General features: G+C 38.5%; 1 protein-coding gene across 1 annotated transcript; it reads left to right on the forward strand.

Moving 5' to 3' along the window:
• Positions 1-27: 27 nt before the first annotated feature.
• Positions 28-22,130, forward strand: TMEM106B (transmembrane protein 106B). The gene is made up of 8 exons (XM_027102547.1): positions 28-226; positions 2,524-2,745; positions 5,862-5,925; positions 10,028-10,187; positions 19,055-19,195; positions 19,453-19,502; positions 20,244-20,297; positions 21,037-22,130. The coding sequence occupies exons 2-8, from the start codon at positions 2,526-2,528 to the stop codon at positions 21,173-21,175; spliced, it is 828 nt and encodes a 275-aa protein (XP_026958348.1). The 5' UTR covers positions 28-226; positions 2,524-2,525; the 3' UTR covers positions 21,176-22,130.
• Positions 22,131-22,612: the final 482 nt, after the last annotated feature.

The following is a 22,612-nucleotide window of genomic DNA, read 5'->3' on the forward strand; positions in this document are numbered from 1 at the left end:
CTCCTCTCCGGGAGCGCTCTGCGCAGGCTCGGGCGCAGGTTGCAGCAGAGAGGGGCCTCAGCTGTTGTGGTTATTGTGCCGCCCCTCCCCCACCCGGACCCAGCGGCGACCCGTCGCTGCAGGCCCGTTGCTCTAGCCCCAGCACCGGGACTAAGGACTCCGTGACCCTGTCTTCGGGCCTGTCCGCGCCGGAGCAACTCGGGACTGCGTAGCACCCCGCATGCCGGTGAGCGACCCGGGACGCGCAGCCTCCAGGTCCTCTTAGGGAGCGGGGCCGAGCGGGCACCCTGGGAAGAGCCGAGCCGGATGAGGAGGTGGAGGAGGGGAGGCTACGGGGCCGCTGGACACGCGCGGAGACCGGGGAGGCGCTCTGGGCTGGGTTATGGAGGTGTGTCATCACCTCTTATCCGGGCCCAGCTTCCTGTCTAGGGGCTCCGGACTTCGGCTGTAGCCGGGCGCACGGGAGAGATTCCAGGTCCCCACACCTTGAGTGGCCAGGTGGCCCCTGGTTTTCCTCTTTTTGAGTTTTCTTGCCCGACTGCCTGTATTTTATCTTTAACCTTTCCAAAGTAGGCAGGCTGTATCCTGCGTTTTGTTGATGTAGCTTATGAAAGGCGCCGACTTCGTTCGGAAGATCACGACCCATTTAAATTGGGTGGAGTCATGTACTTTTTTTTCCTTTTTTCGTAAGGAGTCTAAAGTTCGGATTGGTTTTAAGTAAATTAAGGGATTTTGATAAAAATATTGAGCACAGGGGCCTAGCACCTCTTTATTATAAACTAAGGAGTCTCCAAGAATAAAAGTTGTTAAACTTAGCAGTGCTCTGGGGAAAATCCAGTAGGGAGGGCAGGGATGCCCAGTACCTGACGAAGTCTGGCACTTGTCCATTAGCCTTGATAAAACAAACACCAGTCCAAGGCCGACTGTATCAAGGCAACTGTTACATAAGTATAGAAAGCAGGCCCAGACTGAGAGCCACTTGTTCTTGCCTTCCGTGTCTTTTCCCCTCTTAAGGCATTCCAGTGGGAGGCACCCTATACCTCTGTTAACTGAGATCGTAAAAGGGTGCCACTGAGGCCCATTGATCCCAGCTCATCTAATATTTCACATAGGCCCCAAGGTCAAAGTGTGTGGGGACAGTGATGTTAATTCACCCCTGAACCACCTGTGACTGGCAAGTATTGGTTTGGCTTGCATATAATGTCTTCGAGCAAAATCAAGAGAAAATAATGCATTTTTAGGAGTCATAAATCATTCACGTTTTTTAACTTAATGGGCAATGTGTATATAAGTTTTTTAAAAAGAGTAAAAATCAGCATCTTTATTCATCATTCTGAAGTTTTAAGTTTGTCTACGAGTCGTATAATTTTTTATCCTGCTGTTTACAGTGTGTTTGGGTGACCCTAACACATGGACGGCATGCCACTTTTAAAAAGCAAACTTTTCTTCATAGCATAAGATAAATTGAATTATTTTGAGTGTCAGTTTTCCTTATTCACATCAGTTCGAATTTTTTAAAGAAATATGTCTCTTTATATGAATGTCTTTAATAATCTATTTTTAGGAACTGATAAAAAATATATGGTCAAATTTAGAAAGAGAAGGAATGTATTATTTTTAAATTCAGCTTTCCCGCTTTGTTAATTTGTCCTCAGAATGTCAACTGATTAGAATATATGACTTTTAAAGTTTTTTTAATACTTAAAATTGTGGCTTAAACTGCAGTGTTACTGCATTACGTATCTACAGAGGTTATTTTGATATAGGTACTAGTACTAATTATTTATTTTTATTTGTCTTTAAATTTATATTTAATTTCCCTCCTGTATTTTTGATACTGTCATCCTAAAATTTTGAAATTAATGTTCTAAATTTTGCTGCTTTGTATTGGTGAATTATAGTCAATATTTTAGAATATTAATTTCATAATTTTAACTCCACCAATTGTTGAATGAAAGAAAAATCTGGAGGTTTTTTGAGCTGTTTTTTGTTGCAAGTATTTAAATGTTTAAAGCAAGAAATGTGAGGATGAGAAAGAGTGGGGATTTTATTTGTCACATAGGGGCATGAATTTTAAAAGGCTGAAAAATACTACTTTGATATTTCCTGGTGATACCTAGTTGTAATCTGCCCAAAGCCACTTTTGCCTTCAGTGCTAATTGATTTAAAGGTAGAATGTGTTTTTGTTTTATTCTAAGAAAAGTGAAGTCCATGTGTTTCTTTTCAGAGAACTCTAAGAAAGTGGAGACTTTTGTCAAATTTTAATGTTGTTTGAAAGCCCATTCTTATCATAACTCTGATATATCATTTCATAATATTTTGTTAGAAAAACACTTTTGGACTCTAGTAAATGGCTCCCTTGTTTCAGACATTATTTTGATTGAGTATAATTCTAATCCAGATAGTGATTTGAACGCTCCCTTGAAGGTTGTTCTAAATTAATTTGATCAGTATAAATATCCTATAATGTTCTTGAGTATACATCTTGACTGAAGTTTACTGTAAGATGTTTTTTTTTCTTAGACATGGGAAAGTCTTTTTCTCATTTGCCTTTGCATTCAAATAAAGAAGATGCTTATGATGGAGTCACATCCACTGAAAATATAAGGACTGGATTGGTTAATAGTGAAATACATAATGAAGATGGAAGAAGTGGAGATGTCTCTCAGTTTCCATATGTGGAATTTACAGGAAGAGACAGTGTCACTTGCCCCACTTGTCAAGGAACAGGAAGAATTCCTAGGGGTATGTGTTATTGCATTGTTTTTTCTTTAAAGAATGATTCCAAGTGTTTGCACAAATACTATGAAATCTGTGGGTCTGAGCACAACCCTTTATGTTTTAAAAGACTTAGAATTACAGTTAAAACTTCATATCAGTTATCTTCAGTCAAAAGGACACAAAGAAACAAACATAAAGATTTTAATTAGGGTCCTAAAGCAATAATGAAAACCATTCTTCTACCTCCAGTATCTTTTCTTTCCCACCTGCAATTATAGCAGATATGCAGCATCTCTTGACTGTAAACTTTTAGTCCTGTTTGGCATCAGTAGAAGTCATATCACAGTCACCTTGCCATATTGAGTGTTAGGAGCAATTTAAGTAATGTGGTGACCTAATATTTCTGATTTGTTATTTAAAGAATAATAATAAGTTGGTCATGCACTAATTAGTTATTTTTTAAAGGATCTACATGAAGAGGGATGGTATATGAAGATGAGCCATATAGGAAAAAAAAATCAGTTTGTGGCATGTCATAGGGGAAGTCAGTAGGGAGTAATCTCCACCTGCTGTTTGTAGGCTACTTCAGTAGCAATGGCAATAAGTAGCAATAGTAAAAGTACCTTGTACTATTCTCATTTTCTGCTTGGTTGAATTGATATTTGACCCTGGAGAGACCCCGAGGGTAGGACAAAATGACAATATAAGGCTTTATCTTTGCAGAGGTAGTGGGTATTTGAGAATAAAAGGATTATTGTAGTTACAGGTATTAATGCACCAGTCTGGGGGCAGGGAGAGGGCTGGAGTCTCATTTTTGCAATCTGGATACTATATTTTTGAGGTATAGCTAGTAGGCATTTTTAGCAGCCTGGATGTACATTGTGGATAGTAAGATTGAGGAAGAATTCAGAGGTATTTTTTGTCTGAGCAACTGGAAGAATGGAGTAGCCATTTATTAAAATGGAGGAAAGAAGGTTTGAGTGTATGTGTCAGGTGAGAGATCAGGAGCTCAGTTTTGGATATGTAAGTTTGGAGATGCATATTTGACATCTAAATGGATATGTTCAATAGGAAGTTAGTTATAATAAGGGCCTGGAATTCAGATGCAAGGCCTAGGCTGGAGTCATCAGTGTATAGATGATACTTCAGGTGAGTTGGATGACAGCACCAAGGTTGTCAATGTGCATAGAAAACAGAAGAGACTTTAGCACTGAACATTGGGGCATTGCAACATTTTGGGTCAGTGACATGAGAAAGAGTTAGCAAAGGACACTAAAAAGAGCAGCTAGAGTAGAAGTAGGAAATCCCTTTGTCTGTGGTGTCTTAGAAGATAAATGAAGAAGATATACTCCTTGGTAGAGGAGAGATTGATCAACTATGTTAGACCTGATCAAGTAATGTGAGGACTGAGAACTGGCCGTGGGATTTGGTGACTTAGAGGCCACCTTTAAAAGAGCAGTTTGGGTAGTCTGCAGAAGAATGTATAGCATGTGTAGAGTAGGATCAGGAGTGCATAGAAGGAGCAAAGTTAGAGTCAGAAAATAGCTTTTTTGAGGAGTTTTGCTGTTTCAGAGGAAAAGGAGAGAAGAGAGGTGGTAGCTAGAGGGGGCTATACATCAGGAGAAGAATTTTTTAAAGATGGAATGAATAATATGTTTGTATGCTGATGAGATTTTTCCATAGAGAAAACATTGATAATGCAGGCAACAGAGGACAATTATTAGATCTAGTGCACAAGTGCAGAGGGCTGCTCCTCCAGAGAAGCATGGGCAATTTGCTCCCAGCAGTAGAAGGGAAGGTAGAGTATATGGACACAGAGGCAGGTGGGTGGGTGGGTGGGTAGATGTGGCGGTAGCCTGTGGAAGTTCTCTTTGCCACATCATGAGCTAAGAGTAAAGATAGGGGAGAAGATATTGGAGGTTTGAAGAGAAAGTGGAAGTTATGAAATTGTAGTTTGGGAGAGTCAGATTAAGAGTATGCACTTTTTTTTGGGGGGCTGTGCCACACGGCTTGCGGGATCCCTGACCAGGGATCGCATCCAGCCCTACGGCAGTGAAAGTACAGAGTCCTAACCACTGGAACACCAGGGAATTCCCCAGATTGAGATGAACTAGAGAAATATAGGTGGCATTATTAAGGGCCACTTGAGCTAGTAATCTAAATGAGACTAGTGAGCATAGTTGTTTGTGTTTCTTTATCTCCTTTTAGCTGTGTGGATATAGGCACAGTCGCCAAAGGGTTGGTTTTAACCAGTTGCAGTTTAGACAGATGAATACCACCAAACAAGATAGGATATGTACACACACACACACACACACACACACACACATACATATTATATATATTATTTATATGTGGGTATGGTAGGGGGAGTGTAGATGAGGGGGGACTTGTGGAGGGAGCAGGGAGGAGTAATGAAAGTAGTATGGAAAGCTTTAAAAGAGAACTTGACTGCGGTGCTTTGATAGTTCATACAAAGAGCCAAGTTGTGATAAGATTGGAAAATTGGCATTTAAAAGTCCATTTATCCATTAAAGCATATGGATAATGCTCAACCCAAGAAAGAAATACTGAATTTTGAAGTGACTTAATGTGGAGAGGTGTGTGACCTGAAAGAGTCCCGGAAGACTGTGTATAAGTAGGGGTTCTTGGAGCATGAGACTTAATATGTGTCAGTTTTGGTTTTCAGGGGAGATAGTGTAGGAACCTCTGCAGTTATAGGGGTTTCAGGACAGCGGTAACAATATGTTTCTTCTGCTCTCATTCAGATAATCAAATTGAAGTCTTAATGGAAAACTGTGGGGAATAGAAAACTGGGTGAAGGAAGGCCTGGTAAATTCAGATCTTCTGAAAGCTGGGACTTTTTAGATATTTTTTCTCAGTGGAAGAAAGAGTTACTCTTTCTCATTCTTTATAATATTTTTGTTAGCTAGAAATCTAGGTATGAAAAAACACAATATCTGCTTTGGAACTCAGCTGCTACTGGATAATTTTTGAAGATGTTGAGAGCAGTTTACTAAAGGAATGAGATGAGAACCAGGTAGTATTCTGGTCTTTCCAAACCAGACTTTGATGAGGAACCACTAAATTTTTAATTAATCCTGTTAATAAATTTCTAAATCTAATTCTTTTACTTTTAGGACAAGAAAACCAACTGGTGGCATTAATTCCATACAGTGATCAGAGATTAAGGCCAAGAAGAACGTAAGTGACTATAAGAAAATGACAGATTTTTTGTATTTTTTGCTTTTTATATTATGTATAAGTAAATATTTTAATTGAAACTATTCAAAGGAAAAATGCCATCAGGTTGTTAAGTTATACCGTCATATACTTTATGTCATTAAATAAAAAAAGGATTCCTGATCGTGGTAAGTTCTTGAAAAGTACTTGAGAGAAATGGTGTAGAACAGAAGCCAAGGAAATTGAGCATAAATGTAATTGGAGTCCCTGAAGAAAATCAAAGGAGGCAAGCTGAACAAATAGCAAACGTTTAATTCAAGATCACTTCCCTGAAGTAAAGCAATACGTGAATCTACATATTGAAAAGACGAGGACTTGGGCTTCTCTGGTGGCGCAGTGGTTGAGAGTCTGCCTGCCAATGCAGGGGACACGGGTTCGAGCCCTGGTCTGGGAGGACCCCACATGCCGCGGAGCAACTGGGCCCGTGAGCCACAACTACTGAGCCTGCGCGTCTGGGGCCTGTGCTCCGTAACAAGAAAGGCCGCGACAGTGAGGCACGTGCACCACGATGAAGAGTGGCCCCCGCTTGCCACAACTAGAGAAAGCCCTCGCACAGAAACGAAGACCCAACACAGCAAAAATTAATTAATTAATTAATAAACTCCTACCCCCAACATCTTCAAAAAAAAAAGACAAGGACTTCCCTGGTGGCCCAGTGGCTAAGTCTCTGTGCCCCCCATGCAGGGGGCCCAGGTTTGATCCCTGGTCAGGGAGCTAGGTCTCGCATGAGGCAAGAAGATCCTGCGTGCCACAACTAAGACCCGGCACAGCCAAATAAATAAGTAAATATTTTTTTAAAAAGTTTAAAAAAAGAAAAGACATACCATAATTTTGGAAATAATCAACCCTTCTTAGTGAAATTACTGGACTTCAAAGGTAAAAACAGAAAACTGAAAAGCCCCTTTGAGCATCCAAGCAAAGGATCGATTAATTTATAAGGGATAGAAAATCAGATTGGCGTGTTACTTCTTGACCACAATGCTTTAAACACATAAGCAGTAGAACAGCATGTCTAAGTCATCATGGAAAAAAAATGAACCCAGGAGTTTATAAACAGTCAGTCTGACCCTTTATTATGTAATATATAGACAGTTATGAATGTGCAAGAAATTAGGGTTAATTTCCTAACCCTAAAGCAGAGGGAATAGCACCTGAAAGGGCCAGAGGAGTGGTCCAGCCTTCAGATGTATGGCTAAAGTAAACAGTGTTGTGGGAAAGTGGTACAGATGAGGCTAGAGAAAATAACAAGGGCCAGATCCTGGCACCTGTAGTAAGCTAAGACATCTGAGAACTTATAGGAAGCTCCTCAAGAATTTTTAGGAGTTTCAAATTTGTAATAAAAAACAGTAACTCTCAATATGTAGTAAAATTATAATATTTTGGGAAAACTGTGGTTCTTTATAAGTTGGAGTTGTGATGGGGTAGTCAAGAAATTATTAATTGCTTTTGTCTCCATACTTTAGTTATGTCATTTAATCCTCAAAACAAACCTACAGGTTTTAAAATGGAGGAAAAGAGTAAATTACCTAAAATGTTGCAAATATGAAATGGCAGATATAGAATTGTAACTTGAGTCCAGATAAACCACACAACCTTCATAACTTCATCAGTACTGTATACTTTGCAGGATTCTGTTACTGTCCCTAGAGCCATAAGAAAAATTACTACTGATGAGTTTTGTAATGGAGATCTATGTACTTCATCAGTGAACTAGCCAATTTTTCAATTTGGTATGAAATACTAAGTGGAATGTTATTTTATTGTCCCACCAGGTTTAGTAATATTTGTTATGGCTGTAAGCTTTGGGCACAAAGTAATTTAGAATACTGATTCATATATTCACACCTAGAGCTGACTTACAGGCACTAGGTACCAGAGTGTGGTGGGCTCACCTGCCCATGAGAAATAAAAACACTAAAGTGTAAAAAAATCCAACAATGTTCACATTTTTATCATGATTTTTAAACTGTTTTTATACCTTTTTAAGTTGTTTTGGTGTATAATAGGCACTATAAGTGTGTGTTTAAACTACCTATTAGGTAATCCAGTAGTGATCACCACCCTACTCAGGTTGGAAGTCCAGAGTGAGTGAGTGGGAACTTCTCTCTTTGCTCCAGACAGCAGTACAGGTCAAGTAGTAATGATTTAGTGAATTTTTGTTTGTTTTATTTTATTTTATTTTATTTTGCGGTACGCGGGCCTCTCACTGTTGTGGCCTCTCCCATTGCGGAGCACAGGCTCCGGACGCGTAGGCTCAGCGGCCATGGCTCACCGGCCCAGCCGCTCCGTGGTATGTGGGATCTTCCCGGACTGGGGCACGAACCTGTGTCCCCTGCATTGGCAGGCAGACTCTCAACAACTGCGCCACCAGGGAAGCCCTATTTTGTTTTTTGATAAACAATTTTGCTCTCTTTTTTTAACTTGGACAACTTAAAATACTCAGAAACATTTATAAAACATCTGCAAGAGGTACTTGAAATAACTGTTGTGAGGGATAAGATGAGATCCATCAGGGCATTTAGGTACAGATCTCTCTTTAGGGAAGAGAGGATGGAGGAAAGGATAAAACAAGAATTTTTTGGATGGCTAGAATCTAAGGAAAAGATAAACTAAGTGACATGCAAGACAGAAAAAGAAACCAAAAGAAGGGTGCTATGGGCTTTGACAGAGTGCTGTTTATTGGAGAAACCAGGGAAATTCTTTCGTCCCTGAGTGTCCATGGGGAGATTGCTTCCAGGAGCCCTCGCATATACCAAAATCTGCTGATGCTCAAGTCCCTCATATAAAATGGCATAGTACAGTCGACCCTCCACATCTGAGGTTTCAAATCTGTGGATTCAACCAACCGTAGAGGGAAATTTTGATCCATGGTTGGTTGAATTCAGGGATTAGAAACCCACAAATACTGGAGGGCCGACTGCAGTGTCTTGAAACTCTAGTTTTGTTGGTAAACCTAAAGATAAGAGGCAGTTTTCATCTATGGAAATAAAGAGTGAGAGATGGAAGAGAAACATTTCCATCTGGGAGGTAGATGAATAGCAAAGTCACACGAGTTTTTTTTTTTTCCTTGTCTTATCTCTGCATAATAATATCCCCTTTCTTGATTTTAAAGAAACAGTTTAACAGCATCTTCAAAGCAGACATGATTAATGTAAACAATATTTTTAAAAAGGAGTACAGGGACTTCCCTGGTGGCACAGTGGTTAAGAATCTTCCTGCCAATGCAGGAGACACGGGTTGGAGCCCTGGTCCGGGAAGATCCCACATGCTGTGGAGCAACTAAGCCCATGCGCCACAACTACTGAGCCTGCACTCTAGAGCCCGTGAGCCACAACTACTGAGCCTGCATGCTGCAACTACTGAAGCCCATGCGCCTAAAGCCTGTGCTCCACAACAAGAGAAGCCACTGCAGTGAGGAGCCTGTGCACCACAAAGAAGAGTAGCCCCTGCTCGCCGCAGCTAGAGAAAGCCCATGCGCAGCAACGAAGACCCAATGCAGCCAAAAATAAATAAATAAATTTATTTTAAAAATAAGTAAAAAGGAGTACATAAATACTTTCGGATGAGGAAACTCAAAACAGACTGTCTTAGTGAGACTGATAAGGCATATGGTTATGTCATTACATTTTTAAGGGCTTCATAGGTGGTTCTGATGAGCAGTCACTTTAGGGAATCATATAATGCCAAAACTCATATGTGAAAATTCTGCTTCAGTGAATTCATCAGGGAGTCTTGAAATCTATACTTTTATAAAGCTCCCCAGCTTGATTCTGATGAGCAGCCTGGTTTGGGAATCACCACAGTAAATGTTCTATCTATAATAAGCCTGAAATCCTAGTCTCCAAAAAGGTAAATATGTCTTTTAAGGAGACCATTTTAACACTCAATAGATTCAAAACTAAGTCTGTTCAATACTTTTATAATGTAAAAAGTTGGTAAAAATCATACATCTTTTCCTGCTGGTATAAAAGGGGAAAAATTCAAAATGAAAATGTCTTCTCTAAATGTTTCATTATGTAATTTTTGATGCATGTATATTTAAATATTCCATTTTCCTTTTCAGAAAACTGTATGTGATGGCTTCTGTGTTTGTCTGTCTGCTTCTTTCTGGACTGGCTGTGTTTTTCCTTTTCCCTCGCTCTATCGACGTGAAATACATTGGTGTAAAATCGGCATACGTCAGTTACGATGTTCCAAAGCGTACAATATATTTAAATATCACGGTAAGTACATATTTATATTAAAAATATTTGACTTCATTCTTTTTTTTTTTTTTTTTTTTTGCGGTACGCGGGCCTCTCACTGTTGTGGCCTCTCCCGTTGTGGAGCACAGGCTCCGGACACGCAGGCTCAGCGGCCATGGCTCAGCAGCCGTGGCTCACGGGCCCAGCCGCTCTGCGGCATGTGGGATCTTCCCGGACCGGGACACGAACCCGTGTCCCCTGCATCGGCAGGCGGACTCTCAACCACTGCACCACCAGGGATGCCCTGACTTCATTCTTTTATCATGTTAAGCAGCACCTTTGTCCTTATTGAGAGAACATTAAAGGTAACACTTACTCAGTTTTCTTTCTGTATGTCTGCTATATTGACCTTTTCTGTCATTTCTGATTCTGCTGAAAATGGCAAATTGGCAAATTCTGTGTATTCAGAATCATTTAGCATTTGAAGATGCCTTTGGGAGGGTAAAATAAACAAAACAATTAATTACTGGGAAAAAAGTAATTACAATCTATTTACTTTTCAGCATTTGACTCTGAATAGCTTCTAGCCAGATGTTAACATAGTTAGTTCAATACATGTTATACATGTAACATTTTCATTTCCTTGTGTTTTGTGAAACACAATTTTTGCCATCTTTAACAGACCATTCCTTTGTTTTAAAAGGTAGAGAACAAGTGAATGATTTCTCTTGCAAATTAGTATGTGTGAAAACCTGTGTTTCTCAGGACAGTGGTTTTTAGGACTCTACAGCCTTCCCACACTTGAAAACAAACAAGCAAACAAACAAACACCTCAGAGAAGGTCTTGTACCTGTTTTACATGTTAACATTTATTTGAAAAAAGCATGGTTTGCAAACCACCATATTATTAAAAAGGAATATATATGTTGTTTCAGGCTTTAAGGTACATCTGTGTGGCAGTGATTTGTTTGGAAGAGAGATATTGGACTTCAGTTGGTTTTCCTCAAAGAGGTGGTTGGTATGCTTGAGGTTGAGGTAGAGATGCCTGTGGTGCTGGTTGGGAGGAGGGGGATTTACAGGGACAGGAAGTGAAATGGAATGTATGTTAAAGTAGAATTACTACTTAATTATAGGGAAAAAAAGAACTCCCATGAATTCATTTATCCTCATGGCGTACCGTCAAACGTTGTCAACCTTTAAAAAAACAAAAAAAAAAATTTTTAAAACCCTGGGAATTCTCTGGCAGTCCAGTGGTTAGGACTCTGCTCTTTCACTACTGAGGGCTCAGGTTCCATCCCTGGTTGGGGAACTAAGATCCCACAAGCTGGGACTTCCCTGGTGGTCCAGTGGGTAAGACTCTGAACTCCTAATGCAGAAGGGGCCCAGGTTTGATCCGTGGTCAGGGAACTAGATCCCTCATGCATGCCACAGCTAAGAAGTCCACATGCTGCCACTAAGAAGCCTGCATGGTGCAACTAAAGATCCCACGTGCCGCAACGAAGACCTGGCACAGCCTAAATAAATAAATATTTTTTTTAAAAAATCCCACAAGCTGCACTGCGCAGCCGAAAAAAAAAACTATATACATGGAAAAAATATATATGCATAAAACGTAACACAGTACTAATTGTAAATCATTTCCTATCATTGGGGAATTATTGTTGGGTATTTTTCCACTGTAACAGCCATTTGGAAAAAGGAACAAATTTCCCCTTTTTCTGTGGGGTTTAAAACACTGGGTGGATATTTTTGGCCAACCTCCAGAGTCTGTTTTAGTATTAAATAACTGTAAATTTATAATGAAAAGTAATAAAATTTATGTGCTGGGCCCTTTTAGATACCAGAAAGTATATTTAAATGTAAATATCTTACTTTATTTTAAATAATTATTCAGGAATTCCCACTTTTAGGGGTACTAGTACTTGACTAAATTGAGAAAGTGTGAACATTAAATAGGAAATAGGTTTATTATATAGATAAACATTAGGTTTAACTGGATGACAGTGAGAAAAAAGCTGAGGTTTCTCACGGGGGGAAGATGGCGGAAGAGTAAAACACGGAGATCACCTTCCTCCCCCCAGATACATCAGAAATAAAACTACACATGGAACAACTCCTACAGAAAACCCACTGAACGCTGGCAGAAGACCTCAGACCTTCCAAAAGGCAAGAAACTCCCCATGTACCTGGGTAGGGCAAAAGAAAAAAGAATAAACAGAGACAAAAGAATAGGGACGGGACCTGCACCAGTGGGAAGGAGCTGTGAAGGAGGAAACGTTTCCACACAGTAGGAAGCCTCTTTGCGGGCGGAGACTGCAGGTGGCGTAGGGGGAAAGCTTTGGAGCTGCAGAGGAGAGCACAGCAACAGGGGTGCAGAGGGCAAAATGGAGAGATTCCCGCACAGAGGATCGGTGCCGACCGGCACTCAACAGCCCAAGAGGCTTGCCTGCTCACCCACCGGGGTGGGCGGGGGCTGGGAGCTGAGGCTCGGGCTTCCGTCGGATTGCAGGGACAGGACTGGTGGCGTGAACACAGCCTGAAGGGGTTAGTGCACCACGGCTAGCCGGGAGGGAGTCAGGGAAAAAAGTCTGGACCTGCCGAAGAGGCAGGAGACTTTTTCTTCCCTCTTTGTTTCCTGGTTCGCAAAGAGAGGGGATTAAGAGTGCTGCTTAAAGGAGCTCCAGAGACAGGCGCGACCCGCGGCTATCAGCGCGGACCCCAGAGATGGGCATGAGACGCTAAGGCCGCTGCTGCTGCCACCAAGAAGCCTGTGTGCGAGCACAGGTCACTCTCCACACCTCCCCTCCCAGGATCCTGTGCAGCCCACCACTACCAGGGTCCCAGGATCCAGGGACAACTTCCCCGGGAGAACGCACAGCGTGCTTCAGGCTGGTGCAACGTCATGCTGGCCTCTGCCGCCGCAGGCTCGCCCCGCATCCATACCGCTCCCTCCCCCCCGGCCTGAGTGAGCCAGAGCTCCCAAATCGGTGGCTCCTTTAACCCCCACTTCTGCAAGCCAGAACGGAGTGGCAGGACGTATTAAAAGTGATGAAGGAGAAAAACCTAAAACCAAGATTACTCTACCCAGCAAGGATCTCATTCAGATTTCATGGAGAAATTAAAACTTTTACAGACAAGGAAAAGCTAAGAGAATACAGCACCACCAAACCAGCTTTACAACAAATGCTAAAGGAACTTCTCAAGGCAAGAAACACAAGAGAAGGAAAAGACATACAATAACAAACCCAAAACAATTAAGAAAATGGGAATAGGAGCATACATATCGATAATTACCTTAAATGTAAATGGATTAAATGCTCCCACAAAAAGACACAGACTGGCTGAATAGATACAAAAACAAGACCCATATATATGCTGTCTACAAGAGACCCACTTCAGACCTAGGGACACATACAGACTGAAAGTGAGGGAATGGAAAAAGATATTCCATTCAAATGGAAATCAAATGAAAGCTGCAGTAGCAATTCTCATATCAGACAAAATAGACTTTAAAATAAAGACTATTACAAGAGACAAAGAAGGACACTACATAATGATCAAGGGATCGATCCAAGAAGAAGATACAACAATTGTAAATATTTATGCACCCAACATAGGAGCACCTCAATACATAAGGCAAATACTAACAGCCATAAAAGGGGAAATTGACAGTAACACTTTCATAGTAGGGGACTTTAACACCCCACTTTCACCAATGGACAGATCATCCAAAATGAAAATAAATAAGGAAACACAAGCTTTAAATGATACATTAAACAAGATGGGCTTAATTGATACTTATAGGACATTGCATCCAAAACCAACAGCATTTTTCTCAAGTGCTCATGGAACATTTTCCAGGATAGATTATATCTTGGGTCACAAATCAAACCTTGGTAAATTTAAGAAAATTGAAATGGTATCAAGTATCTTTTCCGATACAACACTGAGACTAGATACCAATTACAGGGAACGATCTGTAAAAATTACAAACCCATGGAGGCTAAACAATACACTACTTAATAATGAAGTGATCACTGAAGAAATCGAAAAGGAAGTCAAAAAATACCTGGAAACAAATGACAGTTGAGACACGACGACCCAAAACCTATGGGATGCAGCAAAAGCAGTTCTAAGAGGGAAGTTTATAGCAATACAATCCTACCTTAAGAAACAGGAAACATCTTGAATAAACAATCTAACGTTGCACCTAAAGCAGTTAGAGAAAGAAGAACAAAAAGACCCCAAAGTTAGCAGAAGGAAAGAAATCATAAAGATCACATCAGAAATAAATGAAAAAGATATGAAGGAAACAATAGCAAAGATTAATAAAACTAAAAGCTGGTTCTTAGAGAAGATAAACAAAATTGATAAACCGTTAGCAAGACTCCTCAAGAGAAAAAGGGAGAAGACTCAATAGAAATGAAAAAGGAGAAGTAACAACTGATGCTGCAGAAATACAAAAGATTATGAGAGATTACTACAAGCAACTCTATGCCAATAAAATGGACAACCTGGAAGAAGTGGACAGATTCTTAGAAATGCACAACCTGCCAAGACTGAATCAGGAAGAAATAGAAAATATGAACAGACCAATCACAAGCACTGAAATTGAAAATGTGATTAAAAATCTTCCAACAAACAAAAGTCCAGGACCGGATGGCTTCACAGGCGAATTCTGTCAAACATTTAGAGAAGACCTAACACTTATCCTTCTCAAACTCTTCCAAAATATTGCAGAGGGAGGAAAACTCCCAAACTCATTCTATGAGGCCACCATCACCCTGATACCAAAACCAGACAAGGATGTCACAAAGCAAGAAAACTACAGGCCAGTATCACTGATGAATATAGATGCAAAAATCCTCAACAAAATACTAGCAAACAGAATCCAACAGCACATTAAAAGGATCACACCATCATTAAGTGGGGTTTATTCCAGGAATGCGAGGATTCTTCAATACTTGCAAATCAATCAACATGATACACCATATTAACAAATTGAAGGAGAAAAACCATATGATCATCTCAATAGATTCAGAGAAAGCCTTCAACAAAATTCAACACCCATTTATGATAAAAACCCTGCAGAGAGCAGGTATAGAGGGAACTTTCCTCAACATAATAAAGGCCATATATGACAAACCCACAGCCAACATCACCTCAATGGTGAAAAACTGAAACCATATCCACTTAGATCAGGAACAAGAGAAGGTTGCCCACTCTCACCACTCTTATTCAACATAGTTTTGGAAGTTTTAGCCACAGCAATCAGAGAAGAAAAGGAAATAAAAGGAATCCAAATTGGAAAAGAACAAGTAAAGCTGTCACTGTTTGCAGATGACATGATATACTATACATAGAGAATCCTAAAGATGCTACCAGAAAACTACTAGAGCTAGTCAATGAATTTGGTAAAGTAGTAGGATACAAAATCAATGCAGAGAAATCTCTGGCATTCCTATACACAAATGATGAAAAATCTGAGAGTGAAATTAAGAAAACACTCCCATTTACCATTGCAACAAAAAGAATAAAATATCTAGGAATAAACCTACCTAAGGAGACAAAAGACCTGTATGCATATACCATATTCTTGAATTGGAAGAATAAACATTGTGAAAATGACCCTACTACCCAAAGCAATCTACAGATTCAATGCAATCCCTATCAAACTACCACTGGCATTTTTCACAGAATTAGAACAAAAAATTTCACAATTTGTATGGAAACACAAAAGACCCCAAATAGCCAAAGCAATCTTGAGAACAAAAAATGGAGCTGGAGGAATCAGGCTCCCTAACTTCAGACTATACTACAAAGCTACAGTAATCAAGACAGTATGGTACTGGCACAAAACCAGAAAGATAGATCAATGGAACAGGATAGAAAGCCCAGAGATAAACCCATGCACATATGGTCATCTTATCTTTGATAAAGGAGGCAGGAATGTACAGTGGAGAAAGGACAGCCTCTTCAATAAGTAGTGCTGGGAAAACTGGACAGGTGCATGTAAAAGAATGAGATTAGGTCACTCCTTAACACCATACACAAAAATAAGCTCAAAATGGATTAAAGACCTAAATGTAAGGCCAGAAACTATCAAACTCTTAGAGGAAAACATAGGCAGAACACTGACATAAATCCCAGCAAGATCCTTTTTGACCCACCTCCTAGAGAAATGGAAATAAAAACAAAAATAAACAAGTGGGACCTAATGAAACTTAAAAGCTTTTGCACAGGAAACCATAAACAAAACCAAAAGACAACCCTCAAAATGGGAGAAAATATTTGCAAATCAAGCAACTGACAAAGGATTAATTTCCAAAATTTACAAGCAGCTCATGTAGCTCAATAACAAAAAAACAAACAACCCAATCCAAAAATGGGCAGAAGACCTAAACAGACATTTCTCCAAAGAAGAACAGATTGCCAACAAACACATGAAAGAATGCTCAACATCATTAATCATTAGAGAAATGCAAATCAAAACTACAATGAGATATCATCTCACAATGGTCAGAATAGCCATCATCAAAAAATCTAGAAACAATAAATGCTTAAGAGGGTGTGGAGAAAAGGGAACACTCTTGCACTGCTGGTGGGAATGTGAATTGGTTCAGCCACTATGGAGAACAGTATGGAGGTTCCTTAAAAAACTACAAATAGAACTACCATATGACCCAGCAATCCCACTACTGGGCATATACCCTGAGAAAACCATAATTCAAAAACAGTCATGTACCAAAATGTTTATTGCAGCTCTATTTACAATAGCCAGGAGATGGAAGCAACCTAAGTATCCATCATCGAATGAATGGATAAAGAAGATGTGGCACATATATACAATGGAATATTACTCAGCCATAAAAAGAAACGAAATTGAGTTATTTGTAGTGAGGTGGATGGACCTAGAGTCTGTCATACAGAGTGAAGTAAGTCAGAAAGAGAAAGACAAATACTGTATGCTAACACATATATATGGAATCTAAGGGGAAAAAAATGTCATGAAGAACCTAGGGGTAAGACGGGAATAAAGACACAGACCTACTAGAGAATGGACTTGAGGTTATGGGGAGGGGTAAGGGTAAGCTGTGACAAAGTGAGAGAGTGGCATGGACATATATACACTACCAAACGTAAAATAGATAGCTAGGGGGAAGCAGCTGCATAGCACAGGGAGATCAGCTTGGTGCTTTGTGACCACCTAGAGGGGTGGGATAGGAAGGGTGGGAGGGAGGGAGACGAAGAGGGAAGAGATATGGGAAAATATGTATATGTATAACTGATTCACTTTGTTATAAAGCAGAAACTAACACACCACTGTAAAGCAATTATACTCCAATAAAGATGTTAAAAAAAAAAGTGAGATTTCTGTAGGTTTTTATCAGTATTTTGAGAAATGTAATTATATAATACTACTTTTGTTTCTTAAAATGAGTAGCATATATTACTACTACTACTCTTTTTTAGTAATATTTATTGTCTTTCTAATTATGAAAATGTTTAATTATCATTATAAGACATTTGAAAAATACCATAATGTATATCTTTCCTTCTATCCAGGCCTGACTATTAACATGTAGTCTGCCCTCCATATCCACCAGTTCTGCATCCATGGATTCAATCAACCTGATTGAAAATTTTTTTTTTTAATTCAGAAAAATTTGTTTTTTATAAATTAATTTGTGGGGGTTTTTTTTTTGGCTGTGTTGCGTCCTCATTGCTGTGCGCGGGCTTTCTCTAGTTGCGGCAAGCAGGGGCTATTCTTCGTTATGGTGTATGGGCTTCTCATTGTGGTGGCTTCTCGTTGCAGAGCACGGACTCTAGGCACTCGGGCTTCAGTAGTTGTCGCATGCGGGTTCTAGAGCGCAGGCTCAGTAGTTGTGTTGCACGGGCTTAGTTGCTCCGTGGCATGTGGGATCTTCCCGGGCCAGGGATTGAACCCGTGTCCTCTGCCTTGGCAGGTGGATTCTTAACCGCTGCGCCATCAGGGAAGCCCTATCTGTTATTTCTTGATCTAACATTTTTCTTTTTTATTTTGTTGACTCTTTTCTAAAATAATTTGAAACAATTGTTTTAAGTTAGAATTGCAAAAGTTGGCCCCAGCTGTTAAGTACAGAAATGATACAACTGCATTTCTTTCCAACCAGTTTTGAATCTATCCCATTTCTTCTCAAAAGTGACCTGCTAGAAATCTCTACTCATGTAGTTAAAATACCAGTTTTTTTAAATAGAAAGTTTACTTAAAGTTGTGTTTAACATTTTAAAATGTTGTCTTTGTATTTAATCGAATCGGAAGTAGCTTAGTCAGTGAAGATGTACATTTAGAAAATTTTTGATGAAATTTTAGAATTTTTTATTGAATTTTTGCTAAGGCTACAAATACATTTTCTAACATTCATTTTTCTGTATTCTTGTACTATACATTTTCTGGGCCTACTTTTTAAAAGTATGTGTTCATTGTAGGCATTTTATATACATAGTACTCATGCATATGGGCTTCCCTGGTGGCGCAGTGGTTGAGACTCCGCCTGCCGATGCAGGGGACACGGGTTCGTGCCTTGGTCCGGGAAGATCCCACATGCCGCGGAGCAGCTGGGCCTGTGAGCCATGGCCCCTGAGCCTGCGCGTCTGGAGCCTGTGCTCCGCAACAGGAGAGGCCACAACAGTGAGAGGCCTGTGTGCCACAAAACAAAACAAAACAAAACAAAAAAACATAGTACTCATGCATAAAACCATATAATTGGTTCATTGAATGTTCTTGACATTTTTGGCGATACTTTCCTTCCTCCTAATAAATTAAGCATAGCCACAGCTGGAGAGTCATCTTCTGTATTAATTTTGATTCATATTATGCTTATTCTAAGATAACTTGTACATTTTGTGCCTCCTTTCTTTTTCAGAACACACTAAATATAACGAACAATAACTATTATTCTGTCGAAGTTGAAAACATCACTGCACAAGTTCAGTTTTCAAAAACAGTTATTGGAAAGGCACGCTTAAACAACATTACCAATATTGGTCCACTGGATATGAAACAGGTAAGCTTCATTCATGAAATACTTTGGAGGAGTTAAACAAGTCTCAAGTTTGTGTATCATATTAACTTGAGGGAGATGGGGGATTTCTTGAAGAACTAGACTTTGAATTGTATCCCATACATGTGTAAGAAAAAGTCCTAGAATCAAACCCATAAAGGGAGAAATTTCCAAACTCTTTGAAGTTACAAAATGTATCTGAAATACTTGATGTTTTGATCCTGTTCTGTATTGATTTATTTTTATTTTTTGCCTTTCAGATTGATTATACAGTACCTACTATCATAGCAGAAGAAATGAGTTATATGTTGTAAGTTCTGATTTTTAATTATTTTCTCTCATTAAATTATAAAGAGTAAGTATGTGTAGGTGTGAATATATATATATGTTTAATTTCCCATCATCTTAGAAGTGACAAGACCACATTTTGGAATATTCCTTCCGGCCTCTGATCATCTCTGTTCTTCTCTTCTCCCCTTTCAACATATATAATGTTAATGTAGATATACGTATACACATAATTTTATTTTCAGAATTAGAATCATATACACCATGGCACTTTTTATTTACTATGTTATGAGAATCATAATCTCACATATTCTAGTATTTGTTTCTGATTTAGTATAGGAGGACTAAAAATGCTAATGATGTTTAGAACTCTATTGCTGATTTGAAGTTGTAAAGCTTTTAAATTAGGTCTAAATGATTATTAGCTCTTGTTAAGTAAAAAATAGTGATAAATTTTTATCGTCTTTTGATGTCAGCTTGATATAGAATTTCTGAGTAACTAATAAACTGGCTACTAAAATTTCAAAAGGTAAAGAAAAAGTAAAAATAATAGGTAGACAACTCTACAACTGCTGTAGTATGAAGCCATGAAAATATTAATCATCATTTGAGATACAGAAAATGCTCAACCATTAAATGCTTATTTATTATATCTTCTTAATAGTATTTCTGGTAGCTTTAACATAGGAAGAGGAACTGTAATTAAATATTTTAAATTTATAATGTCAGTTTGTATTTATTCACATTGTTTTTTCTTTAACAGTGATTTCTGTACACTGACATCCATCAAAGTGCATAACATTGTACTCATGATGCAGTAAGTACGAATTTTTTTTTTGAGAGATTCTTTGTTTAAAAACTTTGTATGTATAACATTGGCTTAGAGTATACACATTTTATAAATGCTGTCTGATTTGGGTTTTAAGCCTTACAGGAATGCAATGAGGTGAAGTAAATAGTATCCCACTTTACACATGAGGAAATGGGAGCTCAGAGGAGTAGTGAAGGATCACACAGCTGCTAAATAGTGAATCTGAACCTTGCAAGAACTTGGGAAAATGGTAGAAATTGGGATAGAGAGAAGGATGAGCTCAACACCGAATTCCTTGCTGCCTGTGGTCGGCAGTAACAGTAGTGAAGACCAGGAATGTTATTGGTTTGCAAATCGGGTGTTATCCTAAGCCATGAAAACACTGTAGGTTATAGGTTGGGTATTTGGGCCATTAGCTAACATTTGATTAACCTTTTCCTCTGATGAGAGAACTGTGTGATTATTTTTAAAAGTACACTGAACTAAATTTATTTTTAATTAAAGATAGGTGTTTTGAAAAATTACATTTTTGTATATAATTATTTTTGGATAGGGCTTTCTCAGCCAGCATTCCTGTTGTCTATTGGGGAAATATTCCCTAAAAGGCCCATGTCCACAATATTAAGTTATCATTAATCAAATAATCTCTCCCTGGAGAGAATTTTGATATATAAAGTGTTCTCACTTTAGAAAGCTTTTTTATATATAACTCTTCAGTGTTTCTCCCCATTTATTTTGTTTTTAGAGTTACTGTAACAACAACTTACTTTGGACACTCAGAACAGATATCCCAGGAGAGGTACCAGTACGTTGATTGTGGAAGGAACACAACTTATCAGTTGGGGCAGTCTGAATATCTAAATGTACTTCAGCCACAGCAATGAAAACTGAGAGATGCACCTGGAGAAGAAATACCTATTGACATTTTCCAAACTCTGAAGGATGAGGTACTTACTTCCGGATAGGAGATCTTAAATTGAACAACCTAAAGTTTACACTTCTGTTTTAAAAGTACAGCTAAGAGTATGTGGACTTGTAGGTTATTACAGCTCTCTACTCTGTGTTCATGATATTTGTACCAGGATCTTTTACTTGAATCTAAATTTACTGATTGGTTTTCTTTGTTCCTGGTCCCCAAAGGGGAAAACTAAGACTTCTCCTACAGGATAAATAATTATTTAAAATTCACAGCTCTAATCACTACTGAAAACATAATTGATGATTCGTGATGAATATAATTATGTGATGAACATAATTTGAGAAACTTTATTTCTGAATGTTTTTATAGAAAATTACTGTGGGCCTATTCGTGAAGACATTTAAAGAGTAACCTTTTTTTTTCCTGTTTTATAAATTCCCTTTGCTACTTGGTAGTATTTCAGCTATATGCTATTTTAGCTTTTAGCTAAATGTTTTTATTTTTTCATTTTGAAATCCTACTCATTTGCATGTTTTTGTCAGTCTTACTTCAAGCTATTGCTTGCATAACACTTAATAAACCAAAATAATCTTTGCAGAATTCTGTACCTAAAATTTTTTAAAACCCCTAAATAATGGGTTTCACATGTCTTTCCATGTTAGTTATAGTTGTGTGAAATTTTTATGTAATCTTCAAACATCATTTAATGTACAGTATTGTAAATAAATTCTGCATGGCTTTTATGTAGCTTTAATAAATGTCAAATAAAGTGATACAGATTTAAAATATAGTAAGTTGCTCATAAAAATTTGTAAAGAAAGGAAAATGATATTCAGAAACCTCTAGAATGTATGTTTCCAATTACATATTAGATCAGGCATAACATAGATTTGAAATAAAATATTTTGATGCTCCACTTTTTTTAATGTTGCTTTTCATACTAAAGAATTATGAATACACTTACTTTTCAGAACTGTTAGGTACCCAAATGATCAATTTTATGAATGTTTTAGAGGAGGAAGTTATTTCTTCGGTAAAATTATCCAAGAAATCCTGTTATTAAATTACGGTGGCTATAGCAAAATAAAACCTATATTATGCTTTTAAAAATTACTTTGCACATCATGGATATCATGCCCCTAGCAGTTACATTTTTAAAGGTTTCTACTTTTGGTTTGGATTTTATTTAAAATTGTTTTCAAGTGTAAATTATTGACTTATTCATTTTGCTATTTTATATTTTTAATACCATTTTGCATTTGGGCTTTTTGCCTTTTTGGTTACCACGTTCTGAGTACCTTTTAAATACCTACCACTGAGCATAGGGGCTGACTGTGATACCAAAAACAGTAAGTGGCTTGAGAGTAGTTTCCTATGTTCCCTAGTGACAGAGATCAGGTTA

Source organism: Aethalodelphis obliquidens, unplaced genomic scaffold (genome assembly GCF_003676395.1).
Source record: "Aethalodelphis obliquidens isolate GAN/ISIS:26980383/991018 unplaced genomic scaffold, ASM367639v1 scaffold5, whole genome shotgun sequence".
NCBI classification, from domain to species: Eukaryota; Metazoa; Chordata; class Mammalia; order Artiodactyla; family Delphinidae; genus Aethalodelphis; species Aethalodelphis obliquidens.